Source organism: Suillus bovinus, assembly GCF_016758785.1.
Source record: "Suillus bovinus strain UH-Sbo-P2 chromosome Unknown EDB93scaffold_66, whole genome shotgun sequence".
In the NCBI taxonomy this organism is placed as follows: Eukaryota; Fungi; Basidiomycota; class Agaricomycetes; order Boletales; family Suillaceae; genus Suillus; species Suillus bovinus.
Window position 1 is genome coordinate 31,202 of NW_024542122.1, and position 18,036 is coordinate 49,237.

Genomic DNA, 18,036 nt, shown 5'->3' on the forward strand with positions numbered 1-18,036 from the left:
TTGCGACTGCGTTACGGTCGTTGTACTCACTCTCTTCACGTCATTACATAATGGAAGCAATCTTCATGAATCCTAATGCGGCATACATGAATCCAGCTCGGATACCGCGCAAAGCTAGAATTACCATGTTTACGACCTCGGCAGATCATTTGATGCTTTCAACGCACTAGTCTCTAGGAACCCAAACAACTATCACAATTCCCTCTCAGCCTTCAAGCTTCAGCGCCTTCTGGCACTGAGATGTATTGCCCAACCCATGTAGGAAAGAACGAATGACAGAACCTATGCCGAACTAAAAGCTTGAAGGACCGCCTAAACGCCAATCGTTGTTGATCATAGTCCACTAAGTTCAACATCCCTGTTAGCACAAAGGGGTTCGAAGTGACACCGGTGGCTGCTAAAATGCAAAACTGAAAGCCAGTTCCTTGATGAATGAGTAGAAAACGATGCTATTGTTGCTAAACATCTTGAGCTGACAAAACTTGTTTTCCTGCGCTCCGTTCTTAAACATCATGCTGACTCGGACATGACGTCCGCCTTGTAGATCTTTGGAGAGCTCGAAAGTGATAACATATCCAAGATTGACTAGCGGAACCACGAATCAGAGGGGTAAATTGGACACATGAGACGGACGTACGGATTGTATCATTCAAGCACATGGAGCCATCTCGAATTTGTTGGCAATTTCCCAGAGTCTAGCAGACAGTAAGAAGCAGCGTACGGATACCGATAGGATCCATCAAGGTCCTCAGGGAATAAATCGATGCCTGGTCAGTCCTGTTTTGGACAAAGTCAGTGAAAATGAGCCTGTTGGCGTCATGAAGAAGATTGAAAGGTAATGATTAGGAATGTTGGTATGATATCCAAAATGAGCCTGTTGGCGTCATGAAGAAGATTGAAAGGTAATGATTAGGAATGTTGGTATGATATCCTAGAATATGGTGTTAATGTTCTCGGGACACACCAGCCAGCGTGAGGGTACATGCAAGGGATGTCACGTCGGTTAACCACAAACTTGAAGTGAGCTATTATGTAATATACACTGCTGTGCTCTGCAGAAAGCCTAGTACATCCCTGGAGCACGTTTACTTATACATTATAAGCAACGATTTCAAGGAATTCTGTGAGATCTTTATCCGTTACTGATCCGTCGTAGGTCTAGCTCGTCTACGCACCTGTCAAACTCAAGTCAAACGTCATTCAACATATCTGTTTCACACTCTCCGCGGCTGATAACCGTCGATTCCTGCCATGTGGGAGCGCACGCTCCAGGATCTCATTCGTGGCTTGCGGGCCAACAAGAACGATGAAAGTAAATTCATTGGACAGGCCATGGACGAGATCAAGCATGAAATCAAGAGCAAGGATATGGAGCTCAAGGCTGGTGCTGTTATGAAACTTACATATGTGTGCTGCTCTTACTACTCTCCACCCGCTTCGAGCTTGACGTCCTTTTGTAGCTGGACATGCTAGGATATGACATGAGCTGGGCTTCCTTTCACATCGTAGAGGTCATGTCGTCCCCAAAGATCCATATCAAGAGCGTAGGATATCTTGGTGCCGTCCAGTCGTTCAACGAGGACACGGACGTGTTGATGTTAACTACCAACTTGCTCAAGAAGGTGAGAGGCAGACGCTCCAGCCATTTATTGTGATGCATGCCATTGAATTATATCTAGGATTTAAGTTCAACGCCTGCAGATGTTGCGGTCACTTTAAATGGTGTTTCTTCTATTATGACTCCAGACCTTGCACGCGACCTCAGTCCTGAATTGGTTGGTATGCTCAACCACTCGAGAGCCCACATACGCAAGAGAGCAGTCGCTGCTATGTACAGGGTGTTTCAGAAGTACCCTGACGCTCTCCGTCATGGTATTGGCCGACTGCAGGAAAAGTTAGAAGATTCGGATCCAGGTCAGCTAAAGCTAGACGAGATCAAGCTGCTTATTTAACCAAATCACACACCCAGGCGTGGTCTGCGCGACAGTAAATGTCTTGTGTGAGCTCGCCCGGATAAACCCCCAAGACTACCTTCCGCTCGCCCCGCAGCTCTTCCATCTCCTAACCACTTCATCTAATAACTGGATGCTCATCAAAATTGTCAAGTTGGTATGGATTTTGCTTGCTTTTTACGAGTCTGCTAACCTTTATTAGTTTGGTTCTCTCTCGCCTCATGAACCGAGGCTAGTTAAGAAACTGCAACCACCGATCACCGACCTCATATCCACAACGTCCGCGATCTCCCTTCTATACGAGTGTGTACACACATGTATTATCGGTAATATGCTACAGGGCATTACTGGCGATTCGCTTGCACGAACGTGTGTGTCAAAACTCGCAGCATTCATCGAGGATCAGGACCAGAACCGTCAGTTATCTACTTTGTCCTTTGTATGGATGTGGCTAACTGAGATACAGTGAAGTACATTGCCTTGCTCGCAATGGTGAAGATTGTACCTACACACCCTTATTTGGTTGCGGAGCACCAGGATACAATCCTTTCCAGTGTCGACGATGAAGATATCAGCATCCGTATGCGTGCGCTAGATCTACTCTCAGCACTCGTAAGTTATCATGAAAACCTTCTGCCTATATAAACACAAATTTTATAGGTCAACCGAGACAATATACAATCCATTGTACAGCAGCTGCTGTCGCATCTTGTCAAGCCCGAGTCCTCCGCCGTTCCGTCTGCAGTACAATCCCTCTCTCAACACATCGTCCCTTCTGCTCCTGCAAAGTCCCCGGGTGCACCATCTCAGTCCACCGCCTACCGCCTTGTCCTGTCACAAAGGATCATGACGATGTGTTCTCAAAACACCTATGACAATGTATCCGATTTTGAATGGTACCTCTCAGTCCTCGTTGACCTCGCATACGTATCAAACGTCGACATTGGTACGCAAATTCGCGACCAACTTGTAGACGTTGTTGGACGCGTCAAAGCGGCTAGGAGCTATGCAGTTAAGTTGATGGTAAAGGTATTGTCTGATGATACCTTCTTGCTGCACGCGGGTGAGCAGGGTGGCTGTTCCGAGGTGCTGTGGGCAGCGGCTTGGATATGTGGAGAGTACTGCAGGTGCGTTGTGATAATACACTCCTTGACGATATGCTGAATGATCGTCCCACAGCGAGCTTTCTGCGCCGGACGAACTTATTCCCTACTTACTCCAGCCAGAGATTGCATCTCTGAGACCTGACATTACCGCCGTGTGCATACAATCGGCCACGAAGCTCTTCGGATATTGGGCTTCTGAAGCGGCAAAGCAGTGGACGGACAGCTTCCTCGAAGATCTCAAGAAAGCCGTTGATATCATGATTGAACAAATGGGACAATTTGCATCGAGCAACCAGATCGAGGTCCAAGAGCGTGTGAGTGACGAGGATCGCAGTGATCAGGGATTCGCAAAATTAATTAATTCATTTCTATAGGCCGCGAACGTTCTTCAGTTGCTTATTTTCATCAAACGTGATGTCGCGATGTACAAACCAAAGCATGAAAATGGGTTCTCGGACCCGAGTGCAGCCGCCTTCGACCCCGTAATAGAACCGAGTTTTCCGAAGTCTCTCTACCTTATTCAACCACTTTTCTCATCGCATGAACTTAATCCTGTTGCACCTATCGCGCAAGCGAGTGTGCCCGTTCCTGATGGGCTTGACCTGGACGCGTGGATTGTACCGTCAATGCAAGATCGCGTTGCAGAAGAGGGCGATGACGGTGACGTCACTGAGCGGAAGATCAAGAGGAACAAGAAAGGGAAAGAGAAGGAGTCTGGAAGTAGGATGAAGGTTAAGGGTGGGAAGAAGAAGCAGAAGGAGGGAGGTTATCAAGAGGAGCTTGCACCGCAGGAAGAAGAGACAGCTGAAGAAAAAGCTGAACGAGCGAGGGTAGGCACTGACTACAATCTCCGCATCACTTCGACTCAACCATTCTATAGCTTAAGGCCGAGAGGCTGGAACGAATGCGGGACGACCCATACTATATTATGGACGACCGATCTCAAAAGCCTCCTGTAGAGGATGTCGATTCAATCCCTGTTGTCCGACTAGACGGTCCCTTACCACAACCAAAAGGTATCATTTTTCTCTCCACGCACATGAAAATGACTGACACCCTTGCAGAGGAACCCCGCCTTCCTGGACTGAGAAGCAGCGCATCCATGCGATCCGCTCCTCCGTTGTTTGTTGTGGAAAAAGAGGGCGAGATGCCTGCGGGCGTTGTCATGACGCCGCAACCATCAACTCCCGTGCCATCCTCACGGCGCCAAACTCCAAACCTATTTGACGTCACCATGACGCCTCCACCTTCCCTTCCCTCCTTCCAATCATATGAAGTTCCTGATGACGAGCTACGCACGAGCACTCCAGAGCCCATTAAAGTCGTACGTGCAAAGAAGAAGGGAACAGGTACGGCAAAGAAGAAACGAGCAGTGAAACCAGAGATGAAGGCAGGTGATCAAGACACAGTAGTTACACATTGATGTGATATCATACTGCCGATGGCCCCGGAGGTTCATTTCCAACGCGTTTTGTGTTGATACTTAGGGAACTCAGCAGCAGCATTCATTCCTTCAAATTCACTTCGCTGACTTGAAATAGGTTTGATATCTGCTCGCGTGCTCGCAAGGCGAACTATTGGAGACTGGAGGTACTACTTTGCATGCCTGATATGACTGGCACGCTACCCGCAGTATCTTTTTACGAAGCCGCTAGGCAAGACAAATCACTGAAGTTTGAAACGTAAATGTAACTTGGTCAGATCGCTGCGAACTCTAGGGAAAATGTACTTTTCTGCGCGGTAACTCTACGCTAGACTCAACACGTCGATTTTCGAAAACAAAAAACTAGCAGACGTTGTAAGTACTCATGCTATCGAACTGTCAAAGAATTAATTTTGTTTGTTTGTGTGATATACGTTTTGCCAAAAATGTGCGGACTTTCGTCAAAATAGCTGCCAAAGCATTAACTATCTCTAACACTGCTGTGTTACCTTTTTGTCTTCGAATTTTGATGTCGTGACTCATGTCTTTGAGACGTCTCCGGCTTCCTGCAGCCATAGTACTTCCGCCCAGAACATATTCACATTTGGATATTCCTCTCAGGTTCCCACCCAGCCCCTGCTTTATCACAGCATCCCCTTCGCTATTCAACACAATCCACTGCTTTCCTGTTGTGAAAGTTGCTTGTCACATCGGCATCTCTCACGAGCTAATGTGCCATCAGCAACTTGAAGCTTAGCAGGCGTATCTGATGGTTAAATGCATTATAATTCGTACGCCCGCAGAAGCATCGTTGAAGCATCGCTAAACTCTGCAAACCAGAAAAATCAAGGCATCACCTTGCCATAACCTTTATCATCTTATCGTAGTATGGAGAAAGGATACACTGATGGTTGCACATGTGCCAGTCCAGACGAGTATCCACTAAGAATTTACAGCAACTTGCAGGTTGTGATTGATTAAACGGATCTGGGCCGGTCCTATGTAGTTCTATCAGCTACTTCCAGGGTGCGTCTATTTTGATATATCTATAGGCTGCATATTCCCGTCTGTATATCCTCTGGCTCCGGCATGGGGCTTCTATCGGATGATGGCTACGTGCTCGTCGCAAAGTTGTTATCTATGTTGTATCATCTGACTCTAATCCATTAGCACGACTATCTGGCCAAACCAATTACCAGAGCCGCTGATCCGGAGTATCGCTAGATGAACTAGAGGTTTGTCCTGGTGGAGCAGCCTGATTTGATGATCATTTGTTGGTGCGGTCAATATCATTTTAGGACGTTTGCAGACGGTCATGGCTTCCAGCTATAATCAAATTCGCCCTATTCTTCTCACCTGTATGTCGCCGAGATATATGTAAGCCTACATGTTAAGTCCCCCCTCCCTCCCCCCACCACCATAACGATGTCCACTCTCAGCGATGAAAAAGCGGTTGACACCATCGACGTGATCGACAACGTGCTCACCGGCAGTCCAGTGTCATGCTCGTGATGATTTGGAGAGGAGATTACTGAGGAAACTTGATTTGCGCATGTTCATATTACTGATTTTACAAACCTTGAACCTAGTGGGTCTGAGATTTTCGCTAACTCTGTTCTGATGCTACTGCGCACCCTAGATTGATAGGGCCAATATTAGGTGCGTGGTATGTCGTTGTACTTGCATGAATCTCATGTTATCTACAGCAACGCTCGGTTACAAGGTTTTGAGCAAGACCTGCACCTGCATGGGGCGCAATACGCCACGACTTTGTCCATCCTACTTGTTGGATACGGTCTCATGCAAGTGCCAGCGTGAGTTCCGTCTTCTGTCAAGAGACAGCTGAACGTAATTTTTTTCAGGAACATGTTCCTGCACTGGCTGGAGAGACCTTCTATCATCATTCCGTGCTGTATGTTACTATGGGGTACAATATCAGTATTAGTCAGGTTCGTCGACATTGATCGTTCATGAAGGTGGCTAATAACTTATGCTCAGGAACAACAACGAAGTACATATCCTTGTTTTTCATCCTTCAGATCATATCTCATAGTTTGACCCTAAGTTATACTGGGATTCTTGTCGCTCGCTTCTTTCTTGGCTTTGCCGAAGCACCCTGTTTCCCCGGCATTGTATTTCTTGTATCTAAATGGTACAAGCGAGACGAGATCGCCTTGAGACTAGCTCTCGTTACTTCTGGAACTTTTCTCAGTTCTGCATTCGGATCCCTGTTTGCATCTGCTATACTTCACAGCATGCAGGGATATACTTGGTCAAGCTGCATGGAGGCAGGTGACGATTGTCTCTATCATTCCGTAGAGCTGAATGATCTATAGATGGTTATTTTATATGGAAGGCAGCGCCACCATCTTGGTCGCTATTTGCGCGATTTTCGTACTCCCTGATTTCCCTCACAACACCAGGTGGATCACCCCAGAGGAAAGAGCGCTTGCTATCTCTCGCCTTGCAGAAGATGCCCATGATGGAGCCGACGGGCTTGGGAAGCGGACGACCGTGCAAGGACTGCGGGATGCTGTGTCTGACTGGAAGGTGTGGTTGTTTTCAATCGCGACCATTTTCCAGGTAGTAGGGCAGTCTTTCTTCGCTTACTTCCCAACGCTGTGCGCGACACTGGGATATGACACGACCGTAACGTTGCTGCTTTGTGCTCCTCCGTGGTTGTTGGCGGGTATAATCGCATTTTTTCTTGCATGGTCAGTGAATCATTTCTATCAGAAAATCGCATCTCACGAAATCAGGTACTCTGATAAGAAACAGGGGCGTTACAAATGCTTTGTTGTCTCCAATGCACTTGGCGCCCTTGCATTCATTATATCGATCTTTACGATGGATATTGCTGCGCGCTATATTTCACTGTAAGTGGTATTGCCACTCGTGGGGCATCACTCTTGTCCTCAGACACATACAGGTTTCTGATGGCTCAAGCCCTCGTTGGATACCTGGTGCTCTTAGGGTGGATCACCGACACTTTCGTCAGAGAACCTGCGAAGCGCGCCGTTGCTATTGCCCTGATGAACACACTGGCGCAGGTAGGAAATATTATTGGATCGTTAGTGACATTGTCATCAATCTCTTGCTCTCACTAATTATGCACGACTGCACTGCTCACATAGGTACGTATGGCCGTCGACGTGGGGCCCAACATATCGTTATTCCTATGCCATCTGCATCGTTGCACTTGGAATTTCGACATGCATGTTTGGTGGTATGTATTTGTATTTGAAGCATTGGAATGAGCAGGTTGAGAGGGATGAGCAAGATGTGAAAGATATCAATGGGCTTCGCGGCCCGATTGGTTTTAGATATCGGGTGTAGTTGAAGGAAACGGAAGCTGAGTATCCTATTAATTGCAATGTCTTATCTGTCTCGAGTCAGCTAGTTAGAATCTGTGTATGAAGTATGTATGGTATAAAAGGTGAAACAGGGCTGATGCGACAATGACTACGTAAGGTCTGCACTTACATCGTGTCAGAGAAATCCGTCATTTGAATCAGGCAAGTTCTTCGCAAGACGAAGCTGGGCCAGAGGAAGAGACAAACATCTTCATTCTATCTTGAAGGTCTAACAACGGGAGACTTAGTCGGGTCAGTGATCACTTGCATGTTGAATTAGGTCGTCGCAGAATTCGCGAACAGGATGATTTTGTTGATGACAATGATTCTCCCAAGTCAAATGACTGTGTAACCGACGTTTCTTTATCATAGCAGAAGTGTGCTTCAACATCATAAGATAAATATTGGGGTGAGTCTACCGGTACATTTATACAGGTGTACCTAGCTTTATCTAACTGTAAATAGATTTCTGAATGCGAGACAGTCAAGAATCAATGAGATCTGGATAGCGAGTGAAATTCATTCCTGATCGTTGTGTCAGCTCCCTCCGTCGAGGGACGGTCCCAAGGGTCAATAGACCAACATTGCTCGACAAATTGCCAGTATCGTACAGGAAGCTCAGGACAACGAGATCGGGAAGGCGTTTGCGACTTGGCTATGCAGAGTACGATGGCGGCATCATTCACGAGGTGATAATAAGGCACCTTGTTGGTGAGGACCTGCGAGTGGAGCTCGTTATACGAATGAGAGGCCTAAATTAACTCAGACGTACCTGCAGCATGATACCGCCAAATGAATAGATGTCGCTCTGCTCGCTTGGCCGAACTTGAGAACCATCCTCCTGTTCTACAAGCAGCTCAGGAGCCATCCATCGCATGTTTCCTTTGAGCGTGTACGTCCAGGAAACCTGAGAGGCGCTTATAACCTCGGAATACATCAAGGAAAGGCCGAAGTCAGCAATACACGCAGTGCCATCGCCGCGGATCAGCACGTTAGGCTGAAGCTCACATCTCAATGAAACTGGAACCATCGAGAAAATCAAACTTACCCCATTAAAGTCGCCATGGATCACACCATTAGCGTGAACTGTGAGGAGTAGTTATGGCTCGGGTCCGGCAACAGCAAAGTCTGTCACATACGATATTGCAGACCAGTTATGATATCTGTTAGCTAATTTTTCGCGTCAGGGTTGTGTTCTACCCAAACATATGAAGAGAGTACTTGCCAGCTGGAATCGTCGAACGAGAGTCAAAGCTGCACCCTCACGCTCCAGATAAACCGTCAAGTTACTATTCTCCGCCCAAGGGCTGACTATTGCTGGAAATGGGCCAAAGCCATGCGTATAGCCATAAATGCGTAGAATATTTACACGGTTGAGTTTGGCACATATCCTCAGTTCACGCATGATGCTCTGAAGCAGAGCCCTGTGATGTAAGCAACGGACTCAATCCTTCGGTAAGACACTCGCCTGGATCTTTTTCGCCTTCGTTGGCCCAAGTTGATCATCAGCGTGCACCTGCGATGCTTTCACTGGGGCCTACAAAATGATTAATATGAGACGGATGGACAGACAAAAGATGGCAAACAAACTTTGACTGAGCTACGATCAATGTACAAGCTGCATTTCCAGATCTCCCCAAACTCACCACAAGCAACAGGGTAGTCTCCATCCTTCATGATATGTTTTGAGAGGTCTTGGAGCATCATGGTTTGGAGATCGTCAGGATCGACATTACGAGCAGAAAAGACTGTATGGGTGTGGGAAGAGGAGGGAAGGAACTCGTGGGGGTCGGGGCGTAACTGAGATGGCCGTGAAGCTACTATAGAAGAGGGTATCTGCGGTGGAGGGGGAAAAACTATGACAGGCAATATTGTTGTGCTTTGGAGATCTTCTGTGGTTCCTTTTAAGCGTGCAATGGTCTGTAAGGGAATGTTAGCACACAAAGCGGATGTTTGAGGGGAATGCATACACAGGCCTGAGCGAGGACTTCGGAAGCCAGCTGGCGTGAGTTGGGTGAGAGGACAAGGATATCGGGCCTCCGAATGTCAAAGGAGGCGAGGAGCCCAGAGCTTGATGGTGTCATCTTCAGCAGCGCTGGCCAGGACTCTAAATGAAAGTGCCAGACAGCGGATAACCTCTGTGTGCTCCAACAGTCTCTAGTGTCGATGCATTAAACTCGGACTAGATTGTTGCGGGATAGTCATCCGTAATAAGTCAGGTGTCTCAATGAGTGACACTCACCGAAAACAAGTCCCCTCGCGGTTTTGGACGTCGAGTTCGAACGGTTGCATATTTTTCTTTGAAAATTTAGGTGTGTATTCTAGAGACAGGCTACTTGGTTGGAAAAATAAAGTTGAACCGTTAGAAATAACCACGACACAATGAAGACCCTCCTAGGAGTCGGGGACTGAACAACTTCCATGTACGGTCGGGATTCGGATGCTGAGATCAAATCCATCTCTTCCACCAAATTTTGCTGTACCCACGCTGACATCCGCGGCCGTCTAAGAGTCATGCTACACGAATCACGAATTACATAAAGGTAGTCATTCAAGGTCTTGTCGTGTTGTGGAAATGGTTTAAACGTTCAAACAGCTCGAGTGGCACATTAAATGCCAATACTAAATCGCAGGCTCAAAGTCAAAGCCTACTTGAACTTTGACAACGCCAGACAGGGACGCATGCTTTCAATGTATGTGTAAGAAGTTCAACTCTGGAGTAGACCGAACTCTATCGACTTTTTCTAAATAGCATCTCTCGACACTTCATTGCACTGCGATGGGCACTAATGCGCACACACGATAACTTGCCGTTATGAATCGATGATAATCGTGTGACTGAATGGTTAGTGTTTGAAGTTTTGAACGTTCCTTGGAGTGGCACCAAAAGATGAGACGCCCGTTCCCTTCTCACACTACTTCTCAGTGTATCCTACCGCTTCTCTCACACCAATCCAGATATACAACCGCTCGCCATGAGTGAAGATCATAGGCTTCCTTCAGGAGCCTCCAGGTCCAGCCGGGCAAATGTTGCTGAAAGCTCGGTACGTGGTCTCTGAAACAACCGCATCAACAACAGCAAGAAGAACTACAACCGATATCTAAAACCAATCGGACTGCGAAGCCCATTGATATCTTTCACATCCTGCTCATCCCTCTCAACCTGCTCATTCCAATGCTTCAAATACCAATACAAACCACCAAACATGCATGTCGAAATTCCAAGTGCAGCGATGCAGATAGCGTAGGAATAACGATATGTCGGGCCCCATTTCGACGGCCATATATACCTATGTGAGCAGTGCAGTCGTGAATAATTAGTGAGAGCAAAAGATCGATGACAATGTCACTGACGATCCGATAATATTGCCTGTCTGCGCTAGTGTGTTCATCAGGGCAATAGCAACGGCGCGCTTCGCAGGTTCCCTGGCGAAAGTGTTGCTGATCCACCCTAAGAGCACCAGGTATCCAACGAAGACTTGAGCCATCAAAAACCTGTATGTGTCTGAGGACAAGAGTGATGCCCCACGAGTAGCGATACCACTTACAGTGAAATATAGCGCGCAGCGATATCCATCGTAAAGATCGATATAATGAATGCAAGGGCGCCAAGTGCATTGGAGACAACAAAGCATTTGTAACGCCCCTGTTTCTTATCGGAGTACCTGATTTCGTGAGATGCGATTTTCTGATAGAAATGATTCACTGACCATGTAAGAAAAAATGAGATTATACCCGCCAACAACCACGGAGGAGCACAAAGCAGCAACGTTATAGTCGTGTCATATCCCAGTGTCGCGCACAGCGTTGGGAAGTAAGCGAAGAAAGACTGCCCTACTACCTGGAAAATGGCCGCGATTGAAAACAACCACACCTTCCAGTCAGACACAGCATCCCGCAGTCCTTGCACGGTCGTCCGCTTCCCAAGCTCGTCTGCTCCAGCATGGGCATCCTCTGCAAGGCGAGAGATAGCAAGCGCTCTTTCCTCTGGGGTGATCCACCTGGTGTTGTGAGGGAAATCAGGGAGTATGAAAATCGCGCAAATTGCGACCAAGATGGTGGCGCCGCCTTCAATATAAAATAACCATCTACAGATCATTCAGCTCTACGGAATGATAGAGACAATCGTCACCTGCCTCCATGCAGCTTGACCAAGTATACCCTGCATGCTGTGAAGTATAGCAGATGCAAACAGGGATCCGAATGCAGAAGCTGAGAAAAGTTCCAGAAGTAAAGAGAGCTAGTCTCGAGGCGATCTCGTCTCGCTTGTACCATTTAGATACAAGAAATACAATGCCGGGGAAACAGGGTGCTTCGGCAAAGCCAAGAAAGAAGCGAGCGACAAGAATTCCAGCAGTAACTTGGGTCAAACTATGAGATATGATCTGAAGGATGAAAAATAAGGATATGTTACTTCGTTGTTGTTCCCTGAGTACAGTTATCAGTCCACTGTTCATGAACGATCAGTGTCGACGAACCTGACAATACTGATATTGTACCCCATAGTAACATACAGCACGGAATGATGATAGAAGGTCTCTCCAGCCAGTGCATGAACATGTTCCTGAAAAAAAAATTGTTCAGCTGTCTCTTGACAAAAAAGACAGGACTCACGCTGGCACTTGCATGAGGTTGTATCCAACAAATAGGATGGACAAAGTCGTGGCGTATTGTGCCCCATGCAGGTGCAGGTCTTGCTCAAAACCTTGTAACCGAGCGTTGCTGTAGATAACATGAGATTCATGCAAGTACAACGACATACCACGCACCTAACATTGGTTCTATCAATCTAAGGTGCGCAGCAATCATCAGAACAAAGTTAGCGAAATATCAGACAGACCCACTAGGTTCAAGGTTTGTAAAATCAGCAACACGGACATGCGCAAATCAAGCTTCCTTAGTAATCTCCTCTCCAAATCATCACGAGCACGACAGTGGACGCCGATGGGTACTTTGTCAATCACATCGATGGTGTCAACCGCTTTTTCATCGCCGAGAGTGGACATCGTTATGGTGGTGTGGGGAGGGAGGGGGGACTTAACATGTAGGCTTACATATATCTCGGGCCTCTCGGCGTCATATAGGTGAGAAGCATGATACGAAATTGATTGCAGCTGGAAGCTATGAGCGTCTGCAAACGTCCTAGAATAATATCGACCGCACCACCAATGATTATCAAATCAGGCTGCTCCACCAGGACAAACCTCTAGTCCTGATCAGCAGCTCTGGTAATTGGTTTGGACAGATAGTTGTGCTAAAGGATCACAGTCAGATAATAAGATGTAGATAGCAACTTCGCCAAGAGCAAGTAGCCATCATCTGGTTGAAGTGCCAGTGCTAGAGGATATAGAGACCGGAATACGTAACCTATAGTCATATCAATATAGACACACCCTGGAAGTAGCTGATGGAACTGCGACTGGCCCAGATCCGTTCAATCGATCACAACCTGCAAGTTGCTGTATCAAGACTAACGATGCGTCTGCGCGCGAATTGTAATGCATCCGGGTGCTAGTAGCCATCAGAACGCCCGCGCCAACCTTGCCAATGGCACATTAGCTCGTTAGAAACACCAATGCGACAAGCAACCTTTAAAGCTTTGCTTTCACAACGAGCCTAGACAGTGAATTGTGTAATTTGACATGTTTAAACAATATAATACCAGTTGAATGACGAAAGTGATGTTGTGACGAAGCAGGCGCCGGGTATGTTGGACTAGCGAAGTATCCAAATGTGAATACGTTTTGGGCGGAAGTATGGCTGCAGGAAGCCGGGGACCGTTTCATAGAGAAGTGATATCAGAAGACACGGCATCAATGTGAACACAAAAGGTAACTAGGTAGGTAGTAATTGCCGGTGGCAGCCTGTTGGCTAATAAGACTCGTCTCGTGCATTGTGCAGAACCAAATGTTCGTTTGTAAACGTACATGAAACTAAATTTCGTAATGGACTTTCATATTCCACATCAACTCACCCTGCAGCCGTCGAATCTTTGTATGCACAAGCTCCAGCGAGTCCATGCCCACATACAAGTTCGTGAGGCCTGGAATGCCGTCCTGTTCACCCTGTCGCAGGTATTCATCGCCCTCCCACATCACACAAAAGATGCGTTTTGTCACAGCCTCAACACTAGCCAGCGCATCGCTTTCGATGAAAGCATCAAATCCAGCACGCATCTTCGTGGTTACAGCTGCCGGTTCTGATGCGTACGCTGCTGGAGGTTCAAGCATCTCACTTGATGTAATAGGCGTGCGCGTCCAACCTGGGTGGACATTCAAGAACTGTATGGTCGCTCAGGTCAGCGACTCTCATCTGTCCAATTACTCACACGAATGTTCCAAGCAGGAAGCACCTCCTGTGCCAAGACCTCGGTGAACGAATCCAAGGCTAATAGTGGTGAGTCAAAGCCATACAATATGCCATAAGCAACATGACTAATTTACCTGCTTTCCTACAAACACCAAATGCCTCAGCGACACTTAATAGTATAGCATCAGCTCACTCACGTTGCGTTATAAAACCCGAGCAGAGGGACCCCACTAATCGCTGCCGCGCTCGATACTTGAATGAGCATCCCCTTATAGCCCTTGGGATTCTCCTCTCTGAAGAATCTAACCGCCTCAAGGCTTACCGTAACGGCACCCCAGAAATTGATATCCATCAATTCCCTGGCACGGTCCATGTTGGATGACATCCCCTCCAACTCCTGGTAAGACACCTGCCCTGCGTTGTTATACGACATTGACGTATCCAAAGGCACTCTTGGCCTGCGCGAAGACAGATTTCACCTGCGCTTCGTTCGTCACATCCAGGGGGAGCACCAGGAGCTGAGTGCGCGGATATTTGGCAACGAGGTCATCAAGGACGGAGGGCTTGCGCAGAGTTGCGACAACAGGACCTCTTCCGTCATCTCCCTGCCAAATCCAGAGGATGAACCGGTGACTACGAGCAGTGAGTATAATCCCGAGGAGTTTTAAACGCCAACTCACTCAACCAAACTCGAGGAGAGGATTGTTCCATGACAATTCAATTAGAAATGAACTAAGGGATGAGTTAAAGTCAGACAAATGCGGCGTGCACTTGAGCGTCTTGGAAGAACTGTTGAGGTGTAAACGAGCGCAGACGACGAGATTATAAAGTACAGGAGTGGATGACCAAGGGTAAACGATATCATAGGTGATGCGTAGACGATAGTTTAGCCCCTCTTTGTCATTACTATTGTGAGACCGAGGAGTCCCACTGAGCCCGATTTGCATGAAGAGATCGTACTATCCACAGAAGTCGGCAGTCACGCAAATGTCACCGCGAGTCACGATATGTCACGTAGGCCGATTTTAAAGTCAGTTCGGCAGTCAAGCAAGAGCGCAAAGTCGCAGGTTGCACCAGTCGGCACTTCCAAAGCGAGTGTGTGCAATTTGAAACTCCGTCACGGCAGGTGCGTGACTTCAGCACATCTCACTCAATTCTGCTTTAATCATGGTCCTTCAACCTCGTAATGAGTTGTATTAGAGAGAGAATGATACATATGTTGAGAATTTTGTATTTAAGTAGCTAAAAATACGAATTTTGTGAAAGTGCCGACTTCTGTGGGGTGCCGATTGCAGTGGAAGGGATAGTATGACAGGCCATGCCAGGCGGAAGGAAATCAATTTGGTACATGGTATTTTAGATGCACCGCATGAGTGAAAGCCAGCGTACAGTGTAAAGGACGTTGAGCCCCTATCATTTGTGGACAGGGGGTTATGTGGTGCCCATTGACACTCTTCATTCATGCTAATAAGAGCTACATGATATATATGCTGGCAAGATGTACATCACGGATCGGTGTGGTAAGATGGAGTGAATGCATCTGTGTGGTAGGCATGAATGTGCGTATTTGTGGGGTGAGAGCGTCCTGAGAATGTAGCAACGAAAGCAAGGAACAAAAGACTGCAAACCAAGATATCACAATGTCAGTGGCATGTTAGCCTACTGCTGGTGATCATCCTCTACTCGCTCCACGGAATCTACGATTTCGTTCACGAGTTCCAGGGTGACACCTGGGATGATACGCTCAGCCTCAGTAAATGCCCGTTGTAGAGCACTCAGCGCGACTCGCGCTTCCTGTGTTGATACTCGAGGGAATAGCTGAACACTGATTAGCCCTGTCTCAATAGGAGTATGGAACCCTTACCGAAGCTATTGCGGGCAATATGACAGAATCAAGCATAGTGGTATCGGGTAACTCATCATCCTCTGGTTCATGCTGTTTCTCATGAACAGATGCGACTCTAGGATAAGTGTCCAAGTATTGGTCATCATAATCTTCATCAGAAGGCTCCCGCTCGTGGCCCGTTTGTGTCTCATTGCTGGGCCCTCCGCTCGGCATGTGCCTCACGGTGGCTTGCTCGTACACGCTTGGTGCTCGAGCGGGTGGTGCAGACGCTGGCACCAGCGGAGGGGACGAAGGTAGCGGCGGCAGCTCAGTCTTGGACTTTAATGATGACCCGGACACCTTTTTCGCTGTGATGGAAGAAGAAGATGACGACGACGTCTCGCGAGAAGATCCGTTCATCTCCCATGTTAGGGGGGGACCAGACACCTTGATCGAGTTTTGTGCACGCCCAATCGTCCCCGACCGCCCTGTGTGTCGGACAGTACCAAAGTCCCAGAGATCTTCTAAGTCAGCGTTTGCAGGCCTGGAGAAAATATATGAGAGGATGTCGGAAAAGCAGGAGCGACCCACAAGTCTTGATTGTCAACTTGTTCTTCTTCCTCCGTGCGATCCCCACCCTCGGCCTTCCATCGCTCGTGCCTCTCAATTAGTTCTGTGAGGTAACTAGTCTTCTTTGCCATACGAACGAACTTGTGCTTTAACAGCTCGCGTGCCGTCGGGCGCTGTGATATATTTGTCCATCTCAGTCATGGTAACATAAACACAAGAAATGGAGAGCAGACTAACATCACGGGGATCCCGTTGCAAACAGTATGCAACAAAGTCCCGAAATGGCTTGGAGAAGTGACCATCCAGCTGCGGCGGAGGGTTCTTGGGTATCAAGAATAGCACCTGTGTGGCAAGGTGTAAGCGACATCTCCGAATCTGGCGGCCGCCCAGCCCCGCTTACCTTCATCGGATGGAGCTCTGCATAGGGTGGCTCTCCCTTGGCCAGCTCAATTGCGGTTATACCCAAGCTCCATATATCCGCTTTGTGGTCGTAACCACTCTGCTTGATTACCTCAGGTGACATCCAGTATGGCGTGCCGACAAAAGTGTTCTTCTTGGCGGACAGGGTTCCGGAAAGCTGCCCAGACACGCCAAAATCGGCAAGTTTGACATCACCTCCTGCGGAAAGCAGTATGTTGGCAGCTGTGCGTTACATGACATAAGTGTCAGATTAATCAGAAGCAGGGTGAAACGACCTTTGATATCCCGATGAAGCTTGCCCTCTGTATGCAGATAGTCAAGTCCGCGGAGAAGCTCTCGGACGATGATCGCGATATACTCTTCCCGAAATACGCCAGGCTTCATCTGCGTGATGTGAAGTAAGCGCAAATTACCAGGCTTAGCGGCGATCATACCAGATCAGAACACGAGCCGCCCGAGCAGTATCTATATATCCATGAGCAAATGAGAATGAAATGGAATCTAGGAACGTACTCCATAACAATCCAAAGATTGGAACCCTTGAGGAATGATCCATGATATCTTGCGTGCAAAAACGCTGCATGTTAACCTCGTCGAATCCAGAGAAGAGCAAGACGGCAAGGAAGGTACGAACTTAGTGACGTGTGGTGAGTCTAGCTGTGATAAGATCTGGATCTCTTGCTGAATGTCCTCTATCTCATCTTCTGCGCTTTCAAGGTCTATGATCTTGATGGCAACGGTCTTCTGAGTTCGCTTGTCATACCTAGAAAACGCGTGAGGGGGAGCGCTGGCAAGTTCGTATCGTCATAGCACACCCTTTGTAGACTTCTCCAAAGGATCCCTTCCCTGCCGCAGATGGTCAGTTGGCTGAGGTGAGGAATAGGACCTGATGCGCACCGATTCTGTCTTGTTTAACATACAATTCTTCCGGGTCTTGATTCCTAGTGTCCTGGTAATGTCTCATGAAACTAACTCCGTACCGCCATCTTTCTCCTGCTCACCATCATTTATCGCACTCGACGGAGTGAATGGTTAAGTATCTTTGTGAATGGTTTTGGTATATCGAGTAGGTGTCGGA

The 18,036-nt window shown here is 47.6% G+C and overlaps 6 protein-coding genes across 6 annotated transcripts; 2 read left to right on the plus strand and 4 right to left on the minus strand.

The window, feature by feature from the left end:
* Window positions 1–1,251: 1,251 nt before the first annotated feature.
* On the plus strand, window positions 1,252–4,856 carry EDB93DRAFT_1303096 (adaptin N terminal region-domain-containing protein; the record flags this gene model as incomplete). The annotated part of the gene is made up of 10 exons (XM_041454711.1): window positions 1,252–1,407; window positions 1,461–1,622; window positions 1,680–1,914; window positions 1,970–2,109; window positions 2,155–2,368; window positions 2,419–2,564; window positions 2,613–3,079; window positions 3,132–3,372; window positions 3,433–3,888; window positions 3,939–4,856. The coding sequence occupies 10 exons, from the start codon at window positions 1,252–1,254 to the stop codon at window positions 4,479–4,481; spliced, it is 2,760 nt and encodes a 919-aa protein (XP_041304019.1). The 3' UTR covers window positions 4,482–4,856.
* A 1,050-nt stretch (window positions 4,857–5,906) lies between these two features.
* On the plus strand, window positions 5,907–7,817 carry EDB93DRAFT_1242361 (major facilitator superfamily domain-containing protein; the record flags this gene model as incomplete). The annotated part of the gene is given in 10 exon segments (XM_041452003.1): window positions 5,907–5,960; window positions 5,980–6,069; window positions 6,121–6,140; window positions 6,188–6,295; window positions 6,344–6,430; window positions 6,535–6,753; window positions 6,842–7,195; window positions 7,241–7,357; window positions 7,411–7,551; window positions 7,616–7,817. The coding sequence occupies 10 exon segments, from the start codon at window positions 5,907–5,909 to the stop codon at window positions 7,815–7,817; spliced, it is 1,392 nt and encodes a 463-aa protein (XP_041304020.1).
* Window positions 7,818–8,180: 363 nt separating this feature from the next.
* On the minus strand, window positions 8,181–9,267 carry EDB93DRAFT_779914 (kinase-like domain-containing protein). The gene is made up of 5 exons (XM_041457443.1): window positions 9,060–9,267; window positions 8,974–9,004; window positions 8,883–8,920; window positions 8,607–8,831; window positions 8,181–8,553 (listed from the first exon to the last, which is right to left on the minus strand). Exons 1-5 carry the CDS (start codon window positions 9,237–9,239, stop codon window positions 8,326–8,328), a joined length of 702 nt encoding a protein of 233 aa, XP_041304021.1. The 5' UTR covers window positions 9,240–9,267; the 3' UTR covers window positions 8,181–8,325.
* A 1,655-nt stretch (window positions 9,268–10,922) lies between these two features.
* EDB93DRAFT_1242362 (sugar transporter) lies at window positions 10,923–12,840 on the minus strand (the record flags this gene model as incomplete). The annotated part of the gene is made up of 10 exons (XM_041452004.1): window positions 10,923–11,124; window positions 11,189–11,329; window positions 11,383–11,499; window positions 11,545–11,922; window positions 11,971–11,996; window positions 12,028–12,194; window positions 12,313–12,398; window positions 12,449–12,556; window positions 12,604–12,623; window positions 12,679–12,840. 10 exons carry the CDS (start codon window positions 12,838–12,840, stop codon window positions 10,923–10,925), a joined length of 1,407 nt encoding a protein of 468 aa, XP_041304022.1.
* A 248-nt stretch (window positions 12,841–13,088) lies between these two features.
* EDB93DRAFT_1253933 (NAD-P-binding protein) lies at window positions 13,089–14,854 on the minus strand (the record flags this gene model as incomplete). The annotated part of the gene is made up of 7 exons (XM_041453542.1): window positions 13,089–13,201; window positions 13,809–14,115; window positions 14,163–14,221; window positions 14,278–14,285; window positions 14,341–14,601; window positions 14,656–14,776; window positions 14,824–14,854. 7 exons carry the CDS (start codon window positions 14,852–14,854, stop codon window positions 13,089–13,091), a joined length of 900 nt encoding a protein of 299 aa, XP_041304023.1.
* Window positions 14,855–15,802: 948 nt separating this feature from the next.
* EDB93DRAFT_1091708 (kinase-like domain-containing protein) lies at window positions 15,803–17,922 on the minus strand (the record flags this gene model as incomplete). The annotated part of the gene is made up of 11 exons (XM_041446378.1): window positions 15,803–15,961; window positions 16,008–16,512; window positions 16,560–16,711; window positions 16,776–16,880; window positions 16,939–17,180; window positions 17,234–17,342; window positions 17,393–17,423; window positions 17,472–17,519; window positions 17,593–17,721; window positions 17,774–17,804; window positions 17,856–17,922. 11 exons carry the CDS (start codon window positions 17,920–17,922, stop codon window positions 15,803–15,805), a joined length of 1,578 nt encoding a protein of 525 aa, XP_041304024.1.
* Between the last annotated feature and the right edge of the window lie 114 nt (window positions 17,923–18,036).

Coding starts and splice junctions, on each gene's coding strand:
- EDB93DRAFT_779914 (XM_041457443.1), bottom strand. CDS start 9,239: ATGCGTGAACTGAGGATATGTGCCAAACTCAACCGTGTAAATATTCTA. Junction 8,832..8,882: donor TCCATGGCGACTTTAATGGG/GTAAGTTTGATT, acceptor TGTGAGCTTCAG/CCTAACGTGCTGATCCGCGG. Junction 8,554..8,606: donor TTGGCGGTATCATGCTGCAG/GTACGTCTGAGT, acceptor CTCCACTCGCAG/GTCCTCACCAACAAGGTGCC.